We start from the raw sequence: 27,658 nt of genomic DNA, 5'->3' as shown, positions 1-27,658 counted from the left end.
TGTCGTCACTAAATCTTATAAAAATCTGCAATTTAAGGAATACCTGAATATATTAAAAGTATCATAACAGCATCAACTAGTGTTAAGATACGTCTATATTATGTGCTTTATGGATAGTCAAGATTATTTTTATACCACCTTAACCATTTTAAGTACACAGTTCAGTGGTATCTAGTATATTAGTACTTTTGTGACCCATCACATCACCACCATCCACCTCCAGTTTTAAACTGAAACTCAAACCCATTTAACAGTAACTCCCCATTCCCTCCTTCTACCAGACCATGGCAACTACTATTCTACTTTCTGTCATTATGAATTTGACTATTCTAGATACCTTATATGAGTAGAATCATACATTTATTTATTTTTTTGTATGTGGCTGGCTTATTTCATTTAGTATAATGCCCTCAATGTTCATCCACATTGCAGCATGCATCAGTTTCCTTCTTAAGGCTAAATAATATTCCACTGCATGTATATACCAAATTTTGTTTATCCATTCATCTATCATTGGACAGCTGGGTTATTTCCAATACTTAGCTACTGTGTATATGTGCTGCCAAAGTGAGCACCTTAGTTAATGTGAGCAATGCTGTTATGAACTTGAGTATATAAATATCTTTTTGAGACCTTGATTTCAAATCTTTCGTGTATATGCTTACTTCACCATGGACTGGGTGGCTTAAGCAACATAAATTTATTTCTCATAGTTCTGGAGGCTGGGAAGTCTAAGGTCAAGGTGCCCAAAACCAATTTGGTTCCTGATGAAAACCAACTTCTTGGTTTGTAAATGGAAGGCCTCTTGCTGGATCCTCACATGGTCAGACAGAAATCATCTGTTGTGTCTCTTCTTATCAGGGAAATAATCCCATTAATGAGGGCTATACCCATATGACCTAATTACCTCCTAAAGATCTCACCTCCAAATACTACTAACACATTGGGGTTAGGGCTTCAACATATACAATTTAGGAGAAACACACACATTCAGTCCATATCATTCTATCTCTGGCCTTCCCAAATTTATGTCCTTCTTACATGCAAAATGCATCCATTCTACTCCAATAGCCCCTCCTCTTCAGTTTTTTGTTGTTTTTATTTTGGTAAAAGTTTGAGAAGAATTGCTGCTAGTTCTTTAAATGTTTGGCAGAAATCACCAGTGAATACATCAGGTCTAGAGCTTTTCTTTGTCAGATTTTTGATGACTGATCTATTTAGTTTTTTTCCTTCATGTTTCAGCCTTCATAGATTTTGTGTTTCTAGGAATTTATTTCATCTAGGTTATCCAGTTTGCTGGTGTGCATTACAGCTGTTTACTGTACTCTCTTATAGTATTTTTTATTTCTGTAGAATCATTAGTAATGCTCCCCTTTTCATTTGATGTTAGGAATTTGAGTCTTAATCTAGCTAAAGGTTCATCAATTTTTTGTTGATCATTTTGAAGAATTCACTTTTGACTTTCCTCTAATTGTTCTTCTATTTTCTATTTTGTTTATTTCTGCTCTAATCTCCATTATTTCCTTTCTACTGCTAGCTTTAGGTTGAGTTAGTTCGCTCTTCTTTTTCTAATCTGTAAGTTGTAAAGTTTAGGTTGTTGATTTGACATCTTCTTTTTCGATGTGTTTTTTACAGCTACAGCTATAATTTCACTCTGAGCACTGCTTTTGCTGCATCCCATAAATTTTAATTGGGATATTGTGTTGTGGGTTTCATTCACTTCTAAGTAAGTTCTAATTTCCCTTGTGATTTTTTGTTGTGTAACACTGTTTAATATCTACATACTTGTGAAATTTCCAGTGTTCCATTACTGACTTCTAATCCACCATTGTATGGTCAGAGAAGACCCCTTATATGATATCTATTGTTTAAAAATGCTTGAGACTTGATTTGTGGCCTAACATTTTGGTTTATCCAGGAAAATGTCCCATATGCACTTGAGAAGAATGTGTATTTCGGGGTCTGAGGGTAGAAATTCTCTTTATGTCTACTAGACCTAGTTGATTTATTGTATTGTTAAGTCCTCTATTTCCTTATTTACTTTCTGTCTGGTTGTTATTATCTGCTTTTGAGATTGGGTTATTAAAGTCTCCAACTATTATGGTAGAACTACTTTTCCCTTTAATTCTGTCAATTTTTGCTTCATATATTTTGATGATTTGTTATTAGATGAATACATGCATATAATTGTTATTACATTGTATTACATGTTATTAACATATAATGTCCTTCTTTGACTCCTGTAATCTTTTTTGATTTAACGATTTGCCTTGTATTAGTATAGCAGCCTCCACTCTTTTGGTTACTATTTCCATGGATTACTTTTTTTCCTGTCCTTCCACTTTCAACTTATTTGTATCTTTGGATCTAAAGTGAGTCTCTTCTAGCCCTGACCTGGTGGCTTGGTTGGTGGGAGTGTCCTCCTGTGTACCAAAAGATTGTGGGTTCAATCTCTGGTCAGGGCACATACCTAGGCTGCAGATTCAATCCCTGGTTGGGGTGTATATGGAAGGCAAGCAATCAATGTTTCTCTCTTACATTGATGTTTCTCCCCATACCCTTAAAATCAATAAGCATATCCTTGGATGAGGATTTACAAATACAAATAAATAAATAAAATAAATTAGAAAAAAATAAAGTGAGTCTCTTCTAGATGGCATAACAATAGGGTCTTTTTAAAAAAAATCCATTCTGCCAAGCTCTTTTAATCGCACAGTTTAATTCATTCACATTTAATGTCATTACTGATAAGGAGGGACTTACTTCTGCCATTTTATCATTTTTTTTTTCTGTAGACCTTTGTATGTTTTTGGCTTAAATTTCCTGTATTAATGTCCTCTTTTGTGTTTACTTGCTTCTTTTTTATAGTGAAACTGTTCAAGTTCCTTCTCATGTGCTTTTGTGTATAATCTACAGCTATTTTCTTTGTGGTTACCATGAGGATTACACTTAATATCCTAAAGGTATAACCCTAATTTGAATTTATATGAGCATACAGCATATAAAAAGTTTACTTCTATAGAACTCTGTCCTCAGGCCCATTCAGTTATTCATGTCATAAAAGTATACCTTTAATGCACTGTGTTCAAAAAGATAAGACTCATAATTTTTAATGTACAAGTCTCCTAAATCATGTAGAAAATTAAAAAATGGAGTTACAAACCAAACTTACAACAATATTAGTTTTTATAATTGCCCATGTATTTACCCTTAGCAGATACATTGTCCTTTCACTTCAACATAAAAGATATCCTTTAGCATTTCCTGCCAGGGAGGTCTAGTAGTAACAAGCTCCCTCAGCCTTTTGTTCACGTGGGAATGAATTCGTCTCTCATTTTGCTGGAGACAGGACTGTTGGTTGATAAGACTTCTTTCTGTATTTGAATATATCAACCCAGTGCCTTCTAGTCCTCAACATTTCTGATGAGAAATCTGCTAAAAACCTTATGAAGGATCCCTTGTACGTGACAAGTTGTTTCTTGCTGCTTTAAATATTCTCTTTGTCTTTCTACAGTTTGATTAGAATGTGCATTGACATGGGTCTCTGAATTTATCCTACTTGGGAGTGTGTGGAGCTTCTTGGATGATTATATTAGTATCTTTTATAAAATCTGGGAAATGTTTGTCATTATTTCTTAAAATAATCTCCCTGCCCCTTTCTATTTTCCTTCTGGAACTCCCACAATATGTATGCTTGGGTGTTCAATGGTGTCCCACAGGTCCCTTTGGCTCTGTTTACTTCAACTTTTTTTCCTTCTGTTCGTTGGAGTTGATTGTTTCAATTGCACTATTTTTCAAGTTTATATTCTTCTGACTGCTCAAATCTGTTTTTAAACAACTCTATCAAATTTTTCATTTCAATTGTTCTTTTCTATGTCCTTATTGATATTCCCATTTTGTTCATACATCATTTCCTTGACAGCCTCCATATCTTACTTTACACACCTTTAAGATTGTTGTTTAAAGTCTTTTTTTTTAGTAAATCTGTCATCCGGTCTTTCTCAGGAACATTTTCTGTTGATGTATTTTCTGTTGAATGGGCAATACTTTCTATTTCTTTGTATGGCTTGTGGTTCTTTTGTGGTTGTTGAAAATGGACATTTGAAACATCATATGATAACTCTGGAAATCAGATTCTCCCACTTCCCCAGGATTTGCTGGTTTTTTTCATTTTTATTTTTATTGTTGTATGGTGTCTCTGCTGAAAATCAGCTTAAGGTGTAAACTTAAAGACTTCTCAGGTCTTTTCAGAGTCAGCATCCTTCCCTGGGCATGCACAGTGATCTTTCTATATTCTCCTTTATATGTGGTTGCTTTGCATCTTAGTCCTTGATGTTAAAAATGTGAAATAATGTAGTCCTGTGGAAAACACTATGGTGGTTCCTCAAAATTTAAATACAGAATTACCATTTGACCCATAAGTTACACTTCTGGGTATACAGACAAAAGAATTTAAAACAGGTACTCAAACAGATTTTGTACACTCATGTTCATAACAGCCTAATCACAACAGACCAAAGGTAAAACAACCAAATGTCCAATGATATAAGAGTAAACAAAATGAGGTTTATACATACACTAGAATATTATTCAGCCTTAAAAAGGAAATTCTGATATATGGTATAACATGGTTGAATCTTAAAAGCATTATGGCAAGTAAAATAACAGAGATGCAAAGAAAAAAATATTGTTTGGTTCCACTAATACAAGGTCCCTAGAACTGTCAAATTATACACAGAGACAGAAAGTAGAACAGTGATTACCAGGGAAAGGGGGAGAGGGAGAAATGAAGAGTTACTGTTTAATGGTACAGAGTTTCAGTATGGAATGAAGGATTAGTTCTGGAGATGAATAGGGATGATGGTTACACAGCAATGTGAAGAGAGTTAATGTTACTGAACTGTATACCATGAAAATGGTTAAAAGAGTCAACTTTATGTTATATATATTTTACTATAAGAAATAAAGCAGTAACAATGTTTTAATCCATTTATAAATAAGTGTTTGTGTGTAATTTAACTACAACTATAGACGAAATATATCTTGAAGGATGATCACCAAAATGTTCTTTCTGGATGGTATGTTTTCAGAGTGATTTTAACTGTCTTATTTATACTTCTCTGCATCAATATGTGTATTATAGTTATGGGGAGGGGAGAAGCAAGCTAACTATGTTCCTTTGAGACGGGCAAAATGAGCTAAATTTACTCCAATATCAACTATCATGAGTGCTTTGAATATGTTCCATTTGACTGAAAGCTACCATGAGTCCTCCACGATATGAGAAGGACCTGTAGTTATACTTTGCTTTACTGAAGTTACTATTGTTTTTCTCTTTAAATTTTTTTGTAAGTATATTATACTTACAAAAAAGTACATAAAACTGTAAAGCTATATCAATTTTCACAAATTAAACACACCCATGTAACTAGGAGCCAGATTAAGAGAACATTATCAACATGCCATAATCTCTCTTTATTTCCCCCTTAACTTGCCACGCTCCCAACAAGAGTAACCAATATCCTGACTTCTAAGATCACAGTATTGCAGGTACTTGTTTTTGTACAAGTGTATATACATGTAAATCCAGTCACTGTGACTGCTAATATAAATCTAAACGGCCCTGGCCAGGTAGCTCAGTTGGTTAGAGTATCATCTCAATATGCCCAGGTTGTGGGTTCAATACATAAATAAGTGGAAAAACAAATAGATTTTCTCTCTCCCCCCACCCCTCTATCCTTTCTCCTCTAACATCAATAAACAAAATTTTTTAAAAACCCAACTGAAAGAGGTTAAAAGTGTTTCTATGATAAATACTCATATGTGAGTAACATTTAAAGCCATCACATTATCTCAAAATATCTCTATTTTGTCTAAAGTACTTTTTTGTGTGTCAGCATCAATGTATTAAACTCTCTACCATATGACAGGCATTGTCCTAAACACTTTACACACATTTGTAGATTTAATTGTCACAACAATACTATGAGATTTAAAGAATTTTAATATGGATAGGTGACTGATTGATAGCAAAGACAGGGTTTAAACCTGGTAGTATTAAAACTCTAAAACCCATAATCTTTCTCTGATACCATTTTAGAGTTAGTTAACTAATAAACTGCTATATATGAGAAATAATAGGAAATACCATAAAGAGAAAGGGTTTGAAGATCCTTTAACAAGGTAAGTGAGGTACAGATGTGAGAAGATATACAACGAGCAGGAATAAAACAAGGCTCTTGAGACACTAACTGAACTCAGAAAGTTTCTAAAATAACACTAATTAACTGTTTGTGCTATTATTGTCATAAAGTTTACTTCTTCACATGTTATAAACCCCATATTATTATTTCTACCTTAAACAGTCAATAATTTTTAAGAAATTTTAAAAAGAGAAAAAAATTATTTATATGTACTTATATACTTACTATTTCCAGCATGCTTCATTTCTCTGGGTAAACCCAAATTTGTATCTGGTATAATTTTCCTTCAGCTTACAACTTTCTTTAAAATTTCTTGTACTTTAGATCTGCTGGCGGCAAATTCTCTTGGCTGTGTATGAAAATATCTTTACCTTCACCTTTGAACGCTATTTTCATTGGATATAAAATTCTAGAATCATGTGGGGTTTTTATTTTATCCTATTAAAGATGTATTGTTTCTGATAAGAAATCTTAATTATTCTTATTGTTTTCTTATTTAATGTCTTTTTCCTCAGACTGTTTTACATCTTTATTAACTTTCAATAATTTGATTGTGATATGTCTTGGTATGGGGTTTTGTGTTGATCTTTTTGAAGAATTCCTTTTATCTGTGGTTTTGCAGTTTTTATTAGCTATCATTTTATCTGATCCTTTCCTGATTCTTGTCCTGAGACTCAAATTACATGCTGGACCATTTGATATTGTTCTATAGGTCACTGATGCTCTGTTCAGTTTTTAGAACTTTTTTTCTGTCTATAGTTTTGCTATCTTCAATTTCACTGATCTTGTTTTCTATAGTGTCTAATTCTGCTTGCTAAGCCTATTCAGCAAAGTTTTTATTTTATTTTACCTTATTTCATACCTTTCATATTTAGAAGTTCCATTTTGCTCTCTTCTGTTTCTTCTTTTTATCTCTTTATTATGTTCATATTTTCCTTTGAGTTCCTCAAAATATTTATAATAGCTGTCTGAAATCTTGTCTGTTTTCAATCACCTGTTTCTTTTCTGGGTCTATTTAAATTTCCTAATTTTTCTGATTTTGCGTCCACTTTTCTGCTTCTCCATTAATTCTTGAATGTCTGAATTCTTTGTTCTTTGAAAGAGCATTCAGCTTTATTTTGGAAGGCAGTTAAACTGCCTGCAGATCAACTTTCAAGACCTGATTCTGAGCTCTGTTGGTGTGGCCTTACGGTGGCCTTTAATCTAGGGCTACTTTAGCCTTAATATTAAGGCTTGACCCTTCTGGGGTCTCTTCTGAATGTCCCTGATGTTCAATAAAGTCTCATAACTATGTAGGATCAGAACTCTACCATCTTTCAACTGTTAGCACTGGGAATTGTTCAGCTTATAGCTTCCTAGTAGTTCTTCTGTCCTCAGTAATTGTTTTTTGTCCAACCCCCTGAAATCTCATTCTAAGTATGCACAGCTTAGTATTCAGCTAAAGACTCAATGGGACCCCATGTAGATATCTGGAGCTTTTTCTCTGGGCAATGCCCTTCTCTCTGATACTCTGCCCCCCAAATTCCAGCCACAGCAGCCTCCCTGATCCCTGATCTGTTTCCTCAACTCAATGAGATCGCCATGTTCTGCTTGGAATCCCCTTCCATGTACTATGTATGATCCAGAAAGTTTCTCCAGGTAGACGATCAAGAACACATTAGCACTCTCTCCCTTTGTTTCCCTACTCTCAGTGTTCAAAATTCTGCACTGCCAGTTGTTCAATGTATGCAAACAGATGTTTCATAGACTGTCCGGTTCTTTCTTTATTTACAATGGGAGTGCAAGTCTGAAACCCTTACTCCATCATGGCTGGGAATGGAATTCCCCTCTCCAATTCTTTTTTTTAAGGAAGTGATATTGGGATTTCTTCACAGTATTAATTTTTCACCAAGGATGAAAGTGGCAAAAATCATAAAAGTTTTAAACATTATCTCTTTGCAACTCACCTTAATTTTTTAATTGATTTGAGAGAGACAGATTGATTTGTTGTTCCACTTATTTATGCATTCACTGATTGGTTCTTGTATGTGTCCTGACCAGGGATCAAACCTGAAACCTTGCATATTGGGACAACATTCTAACCAATTGAGCTACTTGGCCAGGGCCAAGTCACCTTAACTTTAAGTGGTAATCTATAACAATGAACTTTACTTACAAATATATTTTGTTCTTAATTTACAGCTAGGCTAAAGTAGATAGGGTAGTGAAAACAGAATTAATTGCATACCTTACTTACGTACAGTTTATTTAATTTGAATTCCATAAAATCATTTCTTTGTAAGTAGGAAGAGGTTTCTTTAGTTCTTCATTTTTAATAGCTTAAAACAACATATTTATTCTTTTATAATTCTGGTGGTCAGAGTCTAAAATCAATGTGTTGGAAGGACTGTGTTTCTTCTGGAGGCTTCAGGGAAGAAGACACTTCCCTGTCTTTTCTAGCTTCTAGAGGACCAGTGCGTTCTTTGGTGCATGGCCCTCTGCCTCCATGTTCAGAGCACATTATTCCAATATCTGGTACTGTGGTCATATCTCCTTTTCACTCACTTTTCCTCAATATATTGCCTCCCTCTTATAAGGACCTTTGTGATTACACTGGACCCAGACAGATAACCCAGGAATTATCTCCCCACATTAAGATCTTCAATTTAATTACATCTGCACAGCCCCTTTTGCCATGTAAGGTAACATATTCACAGGTTCTGGGGATTAGGATGTGGACATCTTTGGGAGGCCATTATTCTGTCTACCACAGAATGTGAGCACCTACTTCGTTTCCAACGCTAACCTGGGTTCTAGAAAATCACAAATGAATGAACATGGCTCTTCTACCTTGAACAGCTGAATTCCAGGCCAGAGAAATATTTAGTTCTAACAAAATATAAAGTTTCCTTGAGTTCATTAGAGTTCAGTTTTTCTTATAGTGATTAGAGAGCAAAATAATTAGGACAGTTATAAATAATATAAGAATCAACTATGTCTTACAATATGTAGAAGCAGTTTATTTTTATGAACTAATGCAAAATACACCAAGAGAGTGAAGAACAGGAAACATAAAATGATAATTTACCTCTTATTTGCCTGTCAACAACTCTCATTTCCTTTCTTATCTTCAATGACCACTCATTGACCTGGGAAAGATTTTAGAAAAGGAATTATAAGGGAAGCCAACTTCCTAATTCACCAAATTTTAAAGAACTTTATATTACTTCTACATTTATTCCAGGCACAAAATAAATAAGGCCATTTTCAAAAAAGAGCTTTAGGGCAAATTCCATTCTTTCATCTATTTAATCACAGTACCTAGAGGTCCCAAGTTATTCAAAGATTCTTATCTGAAAGCAGGCAGTAAAAAGCATTTTATACAAGATCTCAGAGAGAGTTTAGTACCCTGCAGGTACAGAAAGGTATTTCAAGAGTTACATGGGTATAGACAGGTTTTAAGGGTATTGGAAGATTTTCTAACTCTTACAGATAATTGTTTCAAAAACTCTCTGTCATGAGAGTTCACCTTTTCCTTCTCCTTTCAACAGTGCTTTTTCATTGCACAAAAGAAAGATATTCCTCTATCTTTGGCTCTTATTACCTTGATATATCTTCCTGAGAGGCAAAATCCCTAAAGCAATAAATATAAGGACAACTGGAAATACTGGTATAGTAGAGAAACTAGCGAATGACTGACTAATAGTCATCCAACTCTTATGCAAGTATAAAGTGTTTTCCAATTCTTCAGTTTCAAAAAATTTAAAGAAAATGTGAGAATCAACTGATAAATCATTAAAATTAAATTTTACATTAACTCACTACATGCTTTTTGGCATATGACACAGAAATTCAGAGAAATGAGTGACAATGACATAACAAAATTATGTCACTGACAGTCCATTACAGTTGACTTATTTATATTAACAATGTTTCTCAGCCTGAGTCTAAGAAAACATAAACTAGGACTTTTTTCTGGCTGCAGTGCCTCACCGTGCGAGTATCTCGTGTACACCCGCAGCCATGCTATCCAAGGCTCCTCTGCAGTCGGTGCAGGCCTTAGGACACGAGAAAACTGCCAGAGCCGTGGCGCACTGCAAACGGGGCAACTGCCTCATTAGATGAAGGGGTGCTCCCTGGACATGACCCAACCACACACTGCAATACCAGCTACAGGAACCTATTCTGCTTCTGGGCAAGGAATGATTAGCTGGCTTTGTGTCCATGAGAAGTGCAGTTTGTCACATGGCCCATATTTATGCAATCTGCCAGCCCACCTTCAAAGCCCTGGTGTCCTATTGCCAAAAATATGTGGATAGGCTTCCAAAAAGGAGATCGAAGACATTCTCATCCAGTATGACCAGACCATCTTGGTATCTAACCTCCTTGGCTGCAAACCCAAAAATGTGGAGACTCTGGTGCCCATGATCACTACCAGAAATCCTCCTACCAAAAAGCCCATCATGAGAATGAAAGGTCATGAGATTTAAGGTTAAAAATAATAATAAAATAAAACAGGAATAAAATTGAGGTTGAACCCCTTAGCTTTCATTCATGGATACATGAACTAAATGGCATAAAAAATCCATACCATTAAGAGAAGATGTATTTCCAATAAATTTGACCTTTAATCATTTAATTCATCATTATTTAACAAAACCTGTAAACATTTATTATGCAACAAGTATAACTCCACCCAGAAGAAATATTAAAGCACTTAAAGCTGTTTGGTTATACAAATTTTTAAAAATTTTAATGTTAGGTATATATAAATTTTTTAATTTATTTTTTAAAAATCCTCTCCTGAGGACATTTTTTCATTGCTTTTAGAGAGAGAGAGAAACTTCAATCCATTGGTTGCCTCCTGTATGCACCTGGATTGGGGACTGTACACACCCAGACTGAGGATCAAATCCGCAACCTAGGTATGTGCCCTGACCAGGAACCAAACCCGCAATTGGTTATAGGATGATGTTCCAATCAACTGAGCCACACTGGCCAGGTCAGTGTATATACATTTTTAAGTGAAACTTTATGTAACACAATTAGTCATTAAAGAGTACAATTCAGCAGCATTTAGGGTCTTCACAATGTTCTGCAATCACCAACTCACCCTAGTCTCGAAACTTTTTCAACATGTGAGAACAACACACTATGACCTTTAAATAATCTATGTCCCATTTGCCCCATTCCCTTGCAACCACTAAGTGACTTTCTCTTTCTTTTGATCTTCTTATTTTGAGTATTTCATATAAAAGAAATTGTACCATATGTGGCCTTTTGTCTGGCTTCTATCACTTAATATAATTTTACTTTCGAGGCTCATCAATGTTGTAACATGTATCAATACTTGTCCTTTTTGTGGCGAAGTATGTATATACCGTAACTTGTTTATATGCCATAACTTGTTTATCCATTCATCTGTTGATAGACATTTGGGTGGTTTCCATCTTTTCAATACTGAGAACAATGCCACTATGAACATTTGTGTACAAGTACCTGAGTACCTATTTTCAATTCTTTTGGATATACAAGTATACCAATGAGTGAAATTTCTGGGTCATATGGTAATTGTTTATCTTTTTGAGGAACTCCAAAACTGGCTTTCAGAGGGACAGACTGCACCAACTTCTAGTCCCACCAGCAATGTACAAGGGTTCTTTTTTCCCCACATCCTTGCCAACGCTTGTTATCTTCCATTATTTTTTTTTATTATGGTCTATCTGCTGGACCTGTTAAGCAGGTTGTGGTTTAATTTTCATTCACTTAATGACCAGTGAAGCTGAATATCTTTTCATTTGCTTGTTGACTATTTGTACATCTCCTTTGAAGAAATGTCTATTCATATCTTCTATAGTTTTAAGTTCAGTTGTCTTTTTGCCGTTGAGTTGTGTAAGCTCTTTACATATTCTCATGTTAGAATCTTACCAGATATATAATTTGCAAATATTTTTCCTATTCTCTAAGTCATCTTTTCACTTTCTTGATAATGCCATCCGATGTACAAAATCGTTTAAATATGATGAATTCTAATTTGTCTGTTTTTAATTCTCCGGCTTGTGCTTTTGGTGTCACATCTAAGAATCCATTGTCAGACAGGAGGTAATGAAGACTTAGCCCTATCTTTTTTTCTAAGAGTTTATGCTTTTATGTCAAAGACTTTTAGTTCATGTCTTTGATTCATTCTGAGTTAATTTTTGTACATAGGGTGAGGTAGTAATCCAGCTTCATTCCTTTGCATGTGGATATCCACTTGTCCCAACACCATTCATTGAAGAGATTATCCTACCCTCATTGGATGGTCTTGCTCCTTTGTAAAAAATCAAACAGCCATGTACGTATGGGTCTGGACTCTCAATTCTACTCTATGGGCCTATATGACTGGGAGTTCTCCAAATTTGTTTTTCATTTTCAGTGCTATTTTGGCTATTTGGAGTTTATTGTATTTCATATAAATTTGAGGATCAAATTTTCCTATTTCTGCAAGAAAAGCATTTGGAGTCTTGATAACCATGGCACTGAATCTAAAGATCATGGTTTTATTTCTATCTTAACAATACTAAGTCTTGCAATCTATAAACTTGAAATTTCTTTCAGCTATGTTTTAGTTTTCAGTGTACAAATGTTTTGTTTCCTTGGTTAAATTTATTCCTTATTTTTTTTTAAACTTGTCATTGCTAGTGTAAAAAAAAATTGATTTTTTTATGTTTATCATGAAACCCTGCAACTTCACTTAATTCACTTACAATAGGTTGTTTTGGGTTTTTTTTAATTTTTAAAAATTTTAAAAGATTTTAAGTATTTATTGAGAGAGAGGAAGGAAGGATAAAGAGAGGGAAAGAAACAGTGATGTGAGAAACATTGATCAGTTGCCTCTTGTACATGCTCCATCTGGGGAACTGGGAACTAAACTGGCAACCTTTTGCTTTGTGGGACGATGCCCAACCAACTGAGCCACAGGTTAGGGCATAACTAGGTTTTTGTGTGCTTGAGAAGTCTTTGGAATTTTCTGTATATGGAATCATGTCATCTTCAAATACATAGTTTTACTTCTTCCTTTTCAAAGTGGATGCCTTCTATTTCTTTGTCTTGCCCAACTGCTCTGGCTAGGACTTCTAGTACAATGTTGAATAGTAGTGACAAAACCAGGTATCTCTTTCTTGTTCCTAATCTTACAGAAAAGTTTTTAGTCTTTCACAATTTAGTATAATGTGAGTTGGAGTTTTTCACAAATGCCCTTTATCATGTTAAGAAAGTTCCCTTCTATTCCTAGTTTTCTGAGTGTTTTTACAATAAAAGACATGTACATATTTTTATTTCAAGAATAATAGGATGATTACTAAATTATTTCAAGCATAAAAGTATTACATTAGAAGAAATCCATGGAAATCCACCTTTGAAGGAAAAAAGAATAATGAAAAATACCCAACTATAAATAAGAACCTGTGCATATTTTAAATAAATATTGATGGGAATTGAATTGCTGCAATACTTTTAAAAGATTGACACAACAATTTTATTTAAACACAACAATATTTACTGTAAGTCAAAAATTACATCCTATACCAGTATTTAAACTTATGATAAAAATATAAAATATTGATTTTCAACTGTATAAGATGATATGTAAGTACTCAAAATTCTTTTGGGTGACATATGAAGAAATTTAAAGACAATGTTATAATCAACTAGAACTTTTAGAAATGGCAGGAAAGGAAATCCAAGGCTCATACATTCATTCACACATTTACTGAGCACCTGCTATACGCCAAACACTGTTAAATATGCTAGTAATATAGCAGGGGATGAAAGACTCTACCTTAAGAACTTAGATTCTAATGAAAAAAAAAAGAAAAGCAAATAAACATATAATATGTCAAAAAATGAGTGTTAGGGAGAAAAATAAAGCAAGGAAAATAGTAGGAGAGCAGTTGGGGCAAGACTGCTATTCTACATTGAATGATAAAAGAAAGCTCAACTGCTAAAGTGACTTTTGAGCAGAGATCTGAAGAAATCTGCAAGGGGACAACATAGGACTATCCACTATCCAGGTGGGGAGGGGCTGTGGCATTTTATGTTGAGTAAAAACAGAAGCCAGTAAGGTACTAAACAAAAGAAAATATCCTTCATTACAAACTAAGGGATAGGGCACAAAAATGGATTTAGTTAAATACTTTTTGTTTGAACTAGGAACTCTGATGGGTAAAGCTATTTTAATTCAGGATTATAAAAAAGTATATATCACCTATTATATATATAAAGCAGTGAATTATAAGGCGGTGAGTAACTCCTAATCCTGTTTCTCATACAGCTAAATATAAGTTTAATTTAGATTTTTATTTTCATGGAAAAATATTGATTGCCTCACGTTATTTCTACTTTCAATTGCTGAGAATAGCCAATCTATTGGAAGCAACACACTTATGAGGAGTACAAAACTGTAGCAATTACTAAAATTCCAGGAACAATGCCTAGGATAAGTTTCACAATTCAAATTTAAACCTTATTATGAAGCAGAATGAACCAGTGCATTTAAGCATATTTAATAACAAAATCCTTCAACATGGTACTCCTCAGACACAAGAAGTATTATGATAATACACATTTATCATGTAGGTTTGGATTAAAACTTTTATTAATATTAATAAATGAGAATAAAATCTATCTGTTCTCATGAAAGATGGAAGTTTAAATTAGTTGCTATAGTGTTATGTCAACCTCAGCATCCAATGTATTTCCTTCCATATTTGGTTCTACATGTTTACCAGTATTGAGAAAAGTCTAATTCAAAGAAATAAGAAACTACCTTATTACGTCTATTTATGATTATAGCTACTTTTGAGGTTATGAGATTAAATGAATCTAGAAGCTTGAAACAAAATTCATTAAGAGATGGTTGTTTTAAAATTAATCATTATAGTATTTAACTGTTTACATTTCTTAAGGGTGAGTATTCAATCTAAGACAACAGATGACAAAGGAGAAATGACTTTTGTAAAAATGCAGCATTGCACTGTTTGCAGTAGCAAAACTAGGAATTACTGAAATGTATATCAATAGTGGACTATTAAACATATTAGGAAATTTCCATAAATGGTCTAATATGTTCTAACTAAAGAGAAAAAGGCAATACAATAAGGACTACCATTGGAATTAATTCTCAAAATATAAGTGAAAGTAGCAAGGCAATAAACATGTACCGAATGACATTACGTATGTTAAAGGGAGAAAACTACAGAAAACGAGGAAGATGAGAAAGAAAAGAGGGAAGGAGAAGAGAAGGGGAGGAAGAGAAGGAGGTGGAATAAGGGAGAGGCAAAGATATTTATATGTTCATGTATTATAGACTATCAATGGGACAATACACAAGAAATGAGACTACTTTCAAGGATGGAAATTAAATAATTCACAGGTGTGAAAATGGAGATTTACTTTTTACTCTAATTAGGATACACTTTGCTGCTTTTTGAATTTTACAATATGTACAAATATAACCTATTTCAAGAAATATTTTTAATAAAAATTTTTAAAGAATTATGAAAACACCAAGTTCATAAACTGCTTTAAGTCATCTTTTTTGGAAGAAATATTTTAAAATTCTATTTTGTAATATTAAAAACATTCACTGACAATATTTTTTAAAAAATTGTTTTACATGCCACTGTCATTTTCTCTGTTAGACAAACACTCAAAACTTCAAAATGGTTAAATGGTGAACCCAAATTATGATTACGTTTCATAACTGAACACTTACTTGTACATTGCTGGTGGGACTACAAAATGGTGAAACTACTGTGAGTTCCTCAAAAGGTACGTTAAAAATTACCAGCAGCGCCGGGAAGAGGCACTGTTGCTGCTACCTTCTTATCTACAGTGCTTGACCCCTTCCAGCACTTGTGATGCCGAAGCTACTGCAGGGGCAAGGAAGAGCCAGGGCTGAGTCCCAGCTGGGCCGAGGGCTCCAGCTTTTCTGATCTCTTGGTCAGCCCCATCTGAAGAAATGAGTGATGGACTGGCCCCAAGTAAAACCGCAGCGTATACATCCAACTTGCCCTTTTCCCTGACCAACAATGTCTTATACCAGATATTTTTCAAGTATGGCAAAGTTGTAAAGGTTTCTGTAGTGAAACATAAAAATACCAGGAAGAGTAAAGGCATTGCATTTATTTTATTTTTGGATAAAGACTGCATAAAACTGTACCAGGGCAACACACAACAAATATTTATTTGGTAGAGTGATAATAGCAAGCATTGCTATTAACAATTGAGGAACAGCAGAGTTCATCTGAAGACAAAACTATTTTTGATAAATCTACGTGTTAAGAATGTGGGAAGACACTTAAATTATGCCTGTCCTAAAAAATACTCTTGAAGAACATGAACCTCCAAAGAACAAAGAAAAAAAAAAAAAGAGAGAAAATTCCTGACTAGAAGTTGAAGAAGTAGAAGAAAATGGAGATGAAGGGGGAAGATACTGCTCCTGACAGCCCCAGTCAGGCCACAGCTTTCTAGTAAGCCAAGAGTGAGGAACAAAAAAATGGAAACCCAGTTCAGGGAGTCCGTCAACACCAGATGATTCAAGACGCCCAAGGATAAAGAAAAGCACACCTTTCAGTGGTGGGAAATAACTCAGTGATTAAAATTACATTTACTGTGTAAATATCAATACAATTAAAAAAAAAATCTTGGAGTACCAAGTTTACTTTGGACTAAAGATTACTTTTAGAATTTGATCATAAAAACACTTAGCGACTTCTGGTCAAATGGTGGTGTAGGCAGACACGGCTTGCCTCTTACCACAAATACAACTAAAATATAGAACCATCACTCAGAACAATAAGAAATCAAGTTGAATGAAAGTCTCACAACTACAGAAAGAAACCACATCCATGCAAACTGGTAGGAGGGGCACAGACGCAGAACCGGCTGGTACCTCACCCACATGTGGTAGATAAAAATTTAGAAGGAGCATCTCTGGAGCAAGGAGTCCAAGCCCAACACCAGGCCCCCAAGCCCAGGGTTCCGGTGCCAGGAAAATAAGTCCCCACAACTTCTGGCTGCAAAAAACCAGTGGGGATTGAGTTGGTGGAAGAAACTTCCACAGTCCCAAGCAGTTCCTCTTAAAGAACTCACACGTGGACTCACCACTAACACTCCTCTGAGCTCCAGCACTGGGATTGCATATTGAAAGGCACCAGTGGTATACAGGGAGAAACTGGAGTGTCTGGCATCAAGGAGAGCAGAGGCCATTGTCCCTTTACAAAACTCTTTCACCACAGTAGTGGCAAGAAGTACAAATAGGGCCCTGGATGGTGTGGCTCAATGGATTGAGTACTGGCCTGCAAACCAAAGGGTCTCTAACACTAGCTAGATTGTTTGACCTGCCTTGGAGATTCCGAGACTTCACCCACCCAATTTATGGGCCCACCCAAGCTGCTTTTCCATATGAACAGCTGGTCTTGGCTCAGGCTTCACAACTTCCTAAATCCTATCAAAAGAGCAACAACTGGCCTCAGTGAGCCCCCAGGCCTGGCACTAGCAGCAGTCAGTCTAGATTCACAGTTTGCCTTCACCTGGGGATCTCTAAGCCCAGCAAGAGCAGTAGCCATCTCAGATTACTTTATAGCTCTGGCAGGGTGGCCCCAGGCAAAACACAGGGGGGTTGACCTTGGCCTGCACCACCAGGGAAACCCCAGGGCCAGCGTACCCAGTGGACAGCTACAGACCACATCAGAGCACCACCACCCTGTCCCTGCACAGCTGATCCACTGACAGCGGAACAGCATTGTCAGTGGTCACAAACAATCCTTGTAGCTGACTGGCCCTGGTAAATCCCTCCCATTGATCTGCCAATAGCAACCAAGGCTCAACTACAAGAGGAGGATGTATTCAGCCCACACAAAGGGTGCACCTACACTATCCCTGGGTGAAAGGGGAGGCTGCGACACTGGACCCTACAGAACACTTACTACATTAGGCCACACTACCAAGACACAGAGTCAAAGCAACTCTACCTAATACATAAAAACAAACACAGGGAGGATGCCAAAATGAGGAGACAAAGAAACATGGTCCAAATGAAAGAACAGATCAAAACTCCAAAAGACCTAAATGAAATTGAGATAAGCAATCTATCAAATGCAGAGTTCAAAACACTGGATATAAGGATGCTCAAGGAACTTAGTGAGGACCTCAACAGCGTAAAAAAGGTCTAGTGCAAATGAAGGATACATTAATTGAAATAAAGAACAATTTACAGGGAAACAACAGTAGAGTGGATGCAGCCAAGAATCCTATCAGTGATAATGAACAAAAGAAAGCAAAAGCAACCAATCAGAACAACATGAAGAAAAAAAGAATCCAAGAAAATGAGGATAGCATAAACAGCCTTTGGGACAATTTCAAGAGGTCCAACATTTGCACCATAGGGGTGGCAGAAAGAAAAGAGAAAGAGTAAGAAATTGGGAATCTAATGGAAAAAATACTTTCCTAATTTGGTGAAGGAAATAGACATGAAAGTCCAGGAAGCACAGAGAGTCCCAAACAAGATGGATGCGAAGAGGCCCATTCCAAAACACATCATAATTAAAATGCCAAAGGTTAAATATAAAGAGAGAATCTTAAAAGCAGCAAGAGAAAAAAAGTTAGTTACCTATGGCAGAGTTTCCATAAAATTGTCAACTGGTTTCTCAAAAGAAACTTTATAGGCTAGAAAGGATTGGCAAGAAATACTGAAAGTCATGAAAAGCAGGGACCTACAGGCAAGATTACTCTACCCAGCAAAGATATCATTTAGAATAGAAGATAAAGAGCTTCCCAAGAAAGAAAAAAGTAAAGGAGTTCATCATCACCAAGCATTATTATATGAAATGTTAAAGGGACTTATTTAAGAAAAAGATCAAAACTATGAACAATAAAATGGAAATGAATACAAATCTATCAAATATTGAATCTAAAAAACAAACTAACAAGAAGGACAGAGACAGAATCATGCATACAGAAAGCATTTTGGTGGCTGCCAGATGGGAAGAGTGTATGGGAGAATGGGTAAAGAGGTGAGGGGATTAAGAAGTACAAATAGGACCCTGGATGGTGTGGCTCAATGGATTGAGTACTGGCCTGCGAACCAAAGGGTCACCAGTTCAATTCCCAGTCAGGGCACGTGCCTGGGTTGCAGGCTGGGTCTCTGGTTGGGGTGTGAGAGGCAACCACACATTGATGTTTCTCTCCCTCTCTTTCTCCCTACCTTCCCCTCTCTAAAAATAAATAAATGTAATCTTTAAAAAAATGTTACTAAAATTTTCAAGAGTATTTTAGTTTTAAACAAGAGTATTCTGCTGTTATTCTCTGGAGCATATGAGATCTTGTTCCCAGCATATGTCATCAGTTGGCTGAAATAAACTCTTATAAAAAATTTTTTTGGAATTTTTGTTGGGTCAATTACGATATGACCCAACAATTCTACTTCTAAGTGTATACCCAAAAGAATTGATAATAGGTACTCAAACAAATACCTGTACACACTGTTCACAGTAGCACTATTCACAATAGCCAAAGGATTGAAACCACTGAAATCTCCATCAGTGAATGAATGGATAAATGAGTTGTGGTATATGCATACAATGGAATATTATTCAGCCATAAGAATAATTACAAGCTACATCATGGATGAATCTTGAAAACATTATACTAAATGAAATAAGCCAGACATAAAAGGTCATATATTGTATTATTCCCTTTGTAAGAAATATCTAGAACAGGAAAGCAGACTGGTAGCTGCCAGGTGCTAGGGGGATAAGAGAATGGGCAGTAACTACTTAGAGGGTAGAGGGTTTTGCAGTGATGAAAATGTCTCGGAACTAGACGGGGATGGCTGCAGAATGTTAGGTATGTACCAAATGCCAGTGAACTGTTCAGGGTAAAATGGTTTACTTTATGTGAAGTGAATTTCATCTCAATAAAAAAGAAAGAAGAAAGGAGGGAGAAGTAGCTATATTAAGACAAAGCAGACTTCAGAATAAGGAAACTTATCAAAGCTAAAAAGGAACATTATATAATGATACACAATTCAACAAAAATTCCTAACAATCCTTAATGTTCATGTGCCTAATAACAAAGCACTGAAATATCTAAGGCATAGGTGGCAAACAGAAGGCCCGCAGGCCAAATCTGGCCCTCCACCTTGTTTCCACCCAGCAGCAGTGCCAAGCTCCTCCTCCCCAGTTAAGGAGTATTTACATTTATACAGTCCTAAAATTATATTTGGCCCTTTGAAGGCAACCACAAGGCTAATGAGGCCCCCGGCAAAAATGAGTTTGACACCCCTGACTTAGAGGAAATGGACCAGTTACTTGTAAGACTATTAAAACAAGAAGAAACAGACTATATGAATAGGCCTACATTAAAACAATTCAATCAGTAATTAATAACCTTCCAACAAAGAAAATACCAGGCCCAGCTGGTTTCACTGGTGAATTCTACCACTTAAGGAAGAAATGATGACAATTTTCTACAAAATCTTTGAAAAAATATAAGAGAGCATACTTCTAAACTCATTCTGTAAGGTCAGTAATAACCTAATACCAAAGCTAGATAGACATTAAAAGAAAAGAAATTATAGACCAGTAACTCATGAACACAGATGCAAAAATACTCAACAGTGTTAGCATATTGAATGAAAAACTACATATCCCAAAGAATCAATGGAAAAAAACACCCTCCTGGAACTAATAAGCAAGTAAAGCAAGGTCTGATAGAAGGTTAATATACAAAAGTTAACTGTTTCCCATTTCCCAATATAATATTAAGAAACAACTGGATTCTGAAATGTAAAAAACCATTTACAATAGCACCAAACAAACAAAAATAAAGACTCAGGCATAAATCTAACAATATGTATAGGATCTACATGTGGAAAACTACAAAACACTGATAAAAGAAATCAAGGATGACATAAAAATGAACAGATGTTCCATGTGCATGGATTGGAAGACCCAACATTAAGATATCAACTATTTCCAACTTCATCTGTGGATTAAATTACGATTCAAAACCACCAGAATCTATTGTAGATATCAACAAACTGATTCTAAAGTTTATGTAGAAAGGCAAATAACCTACAAGACAACATAACAGTGAAGAAAAAGGTAGAGGATCTCCCAAATACCCACTTTCAAAACCTAATATAAAGCTACAGTATTCTAGTGTGGTTCACTTGGTTGGGTGCTGTCCCACAAAGTGAAAGGTTGCCAGTTTGATTCCCGGCCTGGGCACATGCCTAGGTTGTGGGTTCAGCCCCCTATTTAGGGGGCTTACGAGATGCAACAGATCAGTGTTTCTCTCTTAATCTATGTTTCTCTGCATCTTTCTCCCTCCCATCCCTTCTCTCTAAGAAAGAAAGAAAGAAAGAAAGAAAGAAAGAAAGAAAGAGTATTAGTCAAACACCATGCAGACACACAGATCAATGAAACAGAAGAGCCTAGAATTACACCCACACAAATATATGCAACTCTTGATTATATAACAGATATGTTTCCACAACTAATCGAAGCAAACTAGTTGTTTTTAAATCGCATGAATTTAAATCTTTAGGATAATGTTAATTAAACTCAATCTCCATTTTATTAACATCTGAAAATGATAAATTCTACCTTATGCATATACTTGGTGAAGTATTTCTATTATCAGAAGCACTGAGGCACGAACTGGAGCAATTTAATAATTATGTAGAAGGTGGCAACTAGCTAACAGAACAATTTCACATGACTGACAGAAAATATTTCTTTTCCCAAATGTTAGCAATAGTCAGGGAAATAAAGAGCATGTTTTCTGAACTTGTCCAAGTCTCAGCTTAAATGTTCCTTTGGGAGGGCTTCCTTGACCCCTAGGATAGGTGAAATTCCTATGCAGTATAATTACATAGAACCCTATACCTCCTTTCTTTGATAAACCATATTGCACTAATAATTATAGATTCCATAATATAGAAAGTCAGACCTTTTCTTATTCACTAAGCCTTTGCACAATGAATGTCTGGCACAAAGCAGATGCTCAATAACTCTCTGCTGAATTTAACTGCATGGAATATGTGTTGTGAAGAAGGACATAAACTTTCAGCCATCAGGAACATAAACAAAAATACACAGAAACTTTCTATATGTTTTTAAATGTCAGAGAAAAAGTTTCATAAAGTCTGTCCAAAATTTTTTTAACTTACGAAATCAAAAGGGATTTGTACAAAAGAAAATCTTACCTAAGAGAAATGGGAATAGCCAAAATTATCCAGCCAGGTCCAGGATCAGTGATTCTTAACCTGATTGCACATGGAAGTCACACGGGAAACTAAAAAAATACCAATTTAATTGGGCTAGGAGTAAATCCCAAAAGATAGCTAGTACTTATAATCTCTCTAGGTTGCCCTGACTGGTGTGGCTCAGGGGGCTGGGCGTTGTCCTGTGAACTGAAAGGTTGCAGGTCGCAGTTTCGATTCTGGGTCAGGGCACAGTGCCTGGGTTGTGGGCCAGGACCCCGGTTGGGGGTGGGCAAGAGAGGCAATCCATGGATGTTTCTCTCCCTTTCTCCCTACCTTCCCCTCTCTCTCAAAACCAAGTTCCTTTGGGAGAACTGAGTTTTCACTGTATAGTCTAAGACAAAAAGCTCAAGAAAATGTATCAAACAAGTCTCATTATGGTAAAGATCACAATAAACAACAGGAAATTGAAAAGATAAAAAGGAAACTGGACAATTATTTATAAACAATCATTTTAGTAATTAGAAACATTTATAATTGACAAATGAAATGGAACATAAACAAGGAGTACAGTATATAGAAATATCTATTTATAAATTAAATATGCTGTGAAAACCATAAGGAATCTACAGAGACTTCCACACCATCAAGATAAACACTTTATTCAAATTCATTCATAAAGAGTCTACTACATGCCAAGCAAACTAGGCACAGAAACTAAAACAAACAAGAAAGCATTTTCCATAACAGCATGGAGACAAATGGTAAGCCAATGGAAAACAAAAGAACTGACTGTCACCATCATTCACTGGAATTTTAGGTGGATTGAAGACTTACCTATAGAAGGCAAAACCGTCTTACTTTAAAAAGACAGTGTAGGAGAATACCTTTATGATTTCAGATTAGGGAAGGACTTCTTAAAATAGAGAGAAAATCAACAAACACAAAGGAAAAGACTGATATGTTTTATCTATGTTGAAATTATTTTTTTAATTCATTATGCATAAAACACCATTTAAAGGAAAAAGATCACAAATTTGGAGAAGATATTTATAACCATATAAATGGTAACAAATAAAATGCATTTATGAAGACCTGTATCTAGAATATATAAAGATTTCCTATGATCAATGTCGCTTTTTCTTTTTTAAATTGAATTCTGAACATTGTATATGAAAATCTGTTTGATAATCTAAGTCTCTGGATGATGTCATCTTCTTCCAGACAAGACTTAACATTTGCTTCTGGTAAATATCTAACCTAAGAGCACTGGGAACTGGTTCTTAATTAAGCTTAATGAATCCAAACAGGGATAGAGATCATTTGAAACCGGACTTCAGTCTTTGTGAAAGCCAGTTTATTTCCTGCTCACTGCTACAGCTACTGCTAAGATGGATCAGAGTCCCAACCAAAAGCTGGGATTTACCTGAGTCCCTTATCCTTAGTGAACTCCAATTTTTGAACCCCCTAACCACAGGATTTCTCAAAAATTCTACTCAAATTCTCAGTTTCTCAACCACTGCATTTAGAATTAGAGGATCTCTTTAGGGGCAAAGTGGTCCCAAATAATTGGGCTCATGTAATTAAGCTTCCCTCTTCTCCAGGATCTTAATTTTTCAATACTTCACTGCCTGAGGGATATTTATTGAGTACCCACTATTCTAGAACCAATGATTAATAATCAAAATTAACACATTATATGCCCGCAAACTTCATGATGCATGACATTGGTTTTAAAAATACGCCTGCCACAGATAAATAAGTGAGATTATCTGTTAAATAAAGGATGTTAGGGATCTTTCCAGAATTCAAATTATTACTCATCAGGTCTGGGGTAGAATCAGAGTTTTCTAACAAGCTCCTAGGTGATGCTGTTGGTGTGCACTTGGATAGCAAGGTTGTAAAATGTATAAAGAATTAACCCCCTAGGCCCTGGCCAGGTAGCTCAGTTGGTCAGAGCTTAGGCCTGATCCGCCGTGGTTGCAGGATGGATGTCTAGTCAGGGCACATACAAGCCACCAATGAATGCAAAAATGAGTGGAACAAGCCCATGTTTCTCTCTCTCTCCCCTCCTCTCTCTAAAAATTAAAAAAAACAATCAACTCTAGGTACTACTAGTTAAAACTTTACATGCTTTCATCTCCAATGACTCTGAGGTTATATTATTATTTCTACTAGACAGACAAGCCTAACGTAGAAAGAAATGAACTTTTAATAGATCACCAGGCTATTGTGGGGAAGCAGCATTCAAACTTTGGTAGACTGACTCTGCAGGCACTCTTAGCCACTACACATATTCTCAGTGAACAGGCTGATCAGAATTCAAAGCCAGGGTCGGTTATCTTCCGAGGCGGGTCTTGCTATAACGCGTCGGGTCAACATAATGCAGTAGGACACGGGCAGGAGAAAACAGAGCCTCCTCTTAGTACAGCAGCAGAGGTGGGCAAGGGTTGGCGGTTGCCCGAATCTTCCCGCGAGAGCCGGGGGACTAACGCTCGCGGCTGATGCGGGTCTGCCAGTTAGCGGTAGGAGGGCGTAAGGGGGCGGGGCCTGCACCGGGGAAAAAGTTCCGGGCGGGACGTACCAACGCGCGCAGGGAAGAGGTTTCCAGTACTGGGACTACGTTGCTGCCTCCGCGCCCTGTGCCGAGGATGAAGAACTCTTACTCCAGCCCTCGGCTCCCTTGAGGAGCGAGTGCTGAGGTACCGAGGCTCTCTTTCGCCACAGCCGTGTCATTAGGGACTCTCCCTCCGGCACCGCAGTCTAGTGGGAAGCCCCGGAAATGGCGGCCGAGTGGTACCTGGCCAGTCGGGGTGGGAGAGTGTCCAGTCGCTTTACCAACTCCACCATGCCCCAAGCAAATCCACCCATTCCTTTGCCGCCGCCGTAGCCCTTACCAGCTCTTTGGGTGGCCTCTCTTGGGTTTTTCCAAACAGCCCCATTGTTTACTGTACTTGTCTTGCCCCTTCCGGCTTTTCGTTCCCTGCGCCCAGGCAGGTCACGGGCAGCCGCCTGGGCGGGGCCGGTAAGAGGAAAGGAGTCCAGACGCCCAGAGAAGGGAGCAGCCGCAGATAGGGTAATACGCATGCGCAAAATTGGGACAGGCGGAGTTTTGTCAGAAAGATTGACGTAATTGCGCATATTCCGGGAGGGGATTTCTAGAGGGAGGTGTGGAGTTAGGTGTTTTTGCGTGAGGTGATTCATCTGGAACAGGAATTTATTGATTACACCTGGTGATTACAGCTGCTCCTGGTACTTCACCTATACTCTATGTGTTGTTGCACCGGAAGTCTAACTCGACCCAGACAATGTACAAATACAACCACTTTTTGAACAGCTTCACTTTAGGTTAGGCAATTCACAGGTAGCCACCAAAACAGCTACTTCGCCCCTCTGTTGCCACCACCATCACCAAGTACGTAAAGCCTGGGCATTATCTTCTCTCCTCCTCTTACCACGTTCCAACGATTGTAACTTTTCAATGTGTTTGAACTCCAGCCCTTTGCTTTTCATCTGTAGTGTCACAGCTTTTATTCAGGCCATGGCCATTTCAAAAGTGGATGACATTTGTGTGTGTGTGTGTTCCTAAACTCCAAATGGAATATGACCTTAATCAGTTTCAGAAGAATCGGTGACTAAAATAAACTATACACCTTTTAGCAGGCCAATCTCAGATTGAACTACACCAAACTCTGAACTGTACCCGTGAGCTGATAGTTGCTGTCATTAACTAGCCTCGTGATGGTGAAGAGACCACACATTTAGTGCCTCAACCGCATATTCCCATCTCGGGTGGGAATGTATGGTAATATGGCACAACCAATTTGAAAACACTTTGTCAGCTTCTTAAAATGCTAAATATACACCTATCTTATGTCATTCCACTGCTAGCTGTTCACCCGAGAGGAGAAAAAGCATATACCCTTACAAAGACTTGTACACACGCTCACAGAATCCTTATTTGTGATAGACAAGAACTAAAAATAATTCAAATGTCCATCAACAGGTGAATAGATAAACTAATTGTGATAGATCCATACAATGGAATACTACTCATCAATAAATGACCAAGGTATTGATACATGCAATAACATGGATGAACCTCAAAATAATTATGCTAAGTGAAAGAAGCTAGAAAAAGTTACATAATGTACGATTTCATTTATATAGTATTCCAGAAAATGGAAACTAATCTATAGTAACAGAAAGTAAATCAGTGGTTGCTAGGGTACAGAGGTTGGCTCAGAAAAGGAGGAACTGCAGAGAGACAACAGGAAGCTTTTAGGGGTGATGGAAATTATCTTAGTTGTGATGATTTCACAAATGTATGCAATGACAAAACACACTGGACACTAAATATGTGCAGTTTATGTCAATCGTACTTCAATAAAGTTCTTTTTAAAATAGCAGTACATGCTCACTGTTAAAAGTAACCCTCCCATTTACACTTCTTTGGGGTAAAATCTCAAAGGATTCACTCCAACTAGTTAGTGTCAAAATTATAATATTATGATTATAAATAGTGTGAATCCTTTGAGACATTTTCCTTTGGAGAATATACTTTTACTTAATTAGCATATTATACATATCGTTCTGCAATCTCCCTCTTTAAAAAGTTTTACATAGATTTTCATTGATGTTAATTATCTATAGCTAAAGGGTTCCATGGCAGGAATGTACAAAAAGTTATTTAACAATTTCTCTATTGGATAATAAGTGGTTTATCATTTTTCCCTATTAATATATAGACACGGTTTAAGTTTTAAGCGTCCTACAAGTGTCCTTCATACAGGTTGCAGAGTTTTGAACTACCAACAGTTTATGAGAGCATCCTATTCCCTAAATGCTTCCTCAGAATGACTGTTATCAATCTTTTACATTTTTGCCACTCTGATGGTATAAAATATTATTTTTAATATTCATTTCTATGATTAACAGTGTAAATGAACATCTTTTTGCATATTTATTGGCTCTCTGAATTTCTTCTGTGAATTGCCTCTCTATATTCTTTGGCCATTTTCCATTGATTTATCTCCCTTCCTCTTACCCTCCCCCCTTCCTTCCTTCTTTTTCTTTTTTAAATGGGAAGCAGCTCTTTGAAATGAGAGTTCTGTGGAATATTTAAGTACTTCTTCACCATCTCTCTCTCTCTCTCTTCTCTCTTTTTTTTTTTTTGAGAATGAACTATAAAGCAGCAATTTTTCAGATAGGAGGACACTGGATTTCC

The 27,658-nt window shown here is 36.4% G+C and overlaps 1 protein-coding gene and 2 pseudogenes across 3 annotated transcripts in view; 2 read left to right on the top strand and 1 right to left on the bottom strand.

Moving 5' to 3' along the window:
- Nucleotides 1-25,489, bottom strand: part of CHMP3 (charged multivesicular body protein 3) — a 54,441-nt gene extending 28,952 nt beyond the window's left edge. The window contains exons 1-3 of one of the 3 annotated variants that reach the window (XM_045193771.3): nt 25,329-25,473; nt 22,435-22,523; nt 9,271-9,331 (exon numbers count right to left, since the gene is read on the bottom strand). In XM_045193771.3, coding sequence (XP_045049706.1) covers nt 9,271-9,298 — 28 coding nt within the window. In that variant the 5' untranslated portion in view covers nt 9,299-9,331; nt 22,435-22,523; nt 25,329-25,473. Of the gene's footprint in view, nt 1-9,270; nt 9,332-22,434; nt 22,524-25,328 lie in introns of all 3 variants that reach the window. The other 2 variants (XM_024558621.4, XM_045193772.3) reach the window with 2 other exon arrangements.
- Nucleotides 10,206-10,665, top strand: LOC112303129 (small ribosomal subunit protein uS9-like; annotated as a pseudogene).
- On the top strand, nt 16,003-16,822 carry LOC112303125 (zinc finger CCHC-type and RNA-binding motif-containing protein 1 pseudogene; annotated as a pseudogene).
- Nucleotides 25,490-27,658: the final 2,169 nt, after the last annotated feature.

The sequence above is a fragment of the Desmodus rotundus genome, chromosome 5 (assembly GCF_022682495.2).
Source record: "Desmodus rotundus isolate HL8 chromosome 5, HLdesRot8A.1, whole genome shotgun sequence".
NCBI classification, from domain to species: Eukaryota; Metazoa; Chordata; class Mammalia; order Chiroptera; family Phyllostomidae; genus Desmodus; species Desmodus rotundus.
This window is presented reverse-complemented; position numbering and strand designations above follow the sequence as displayed.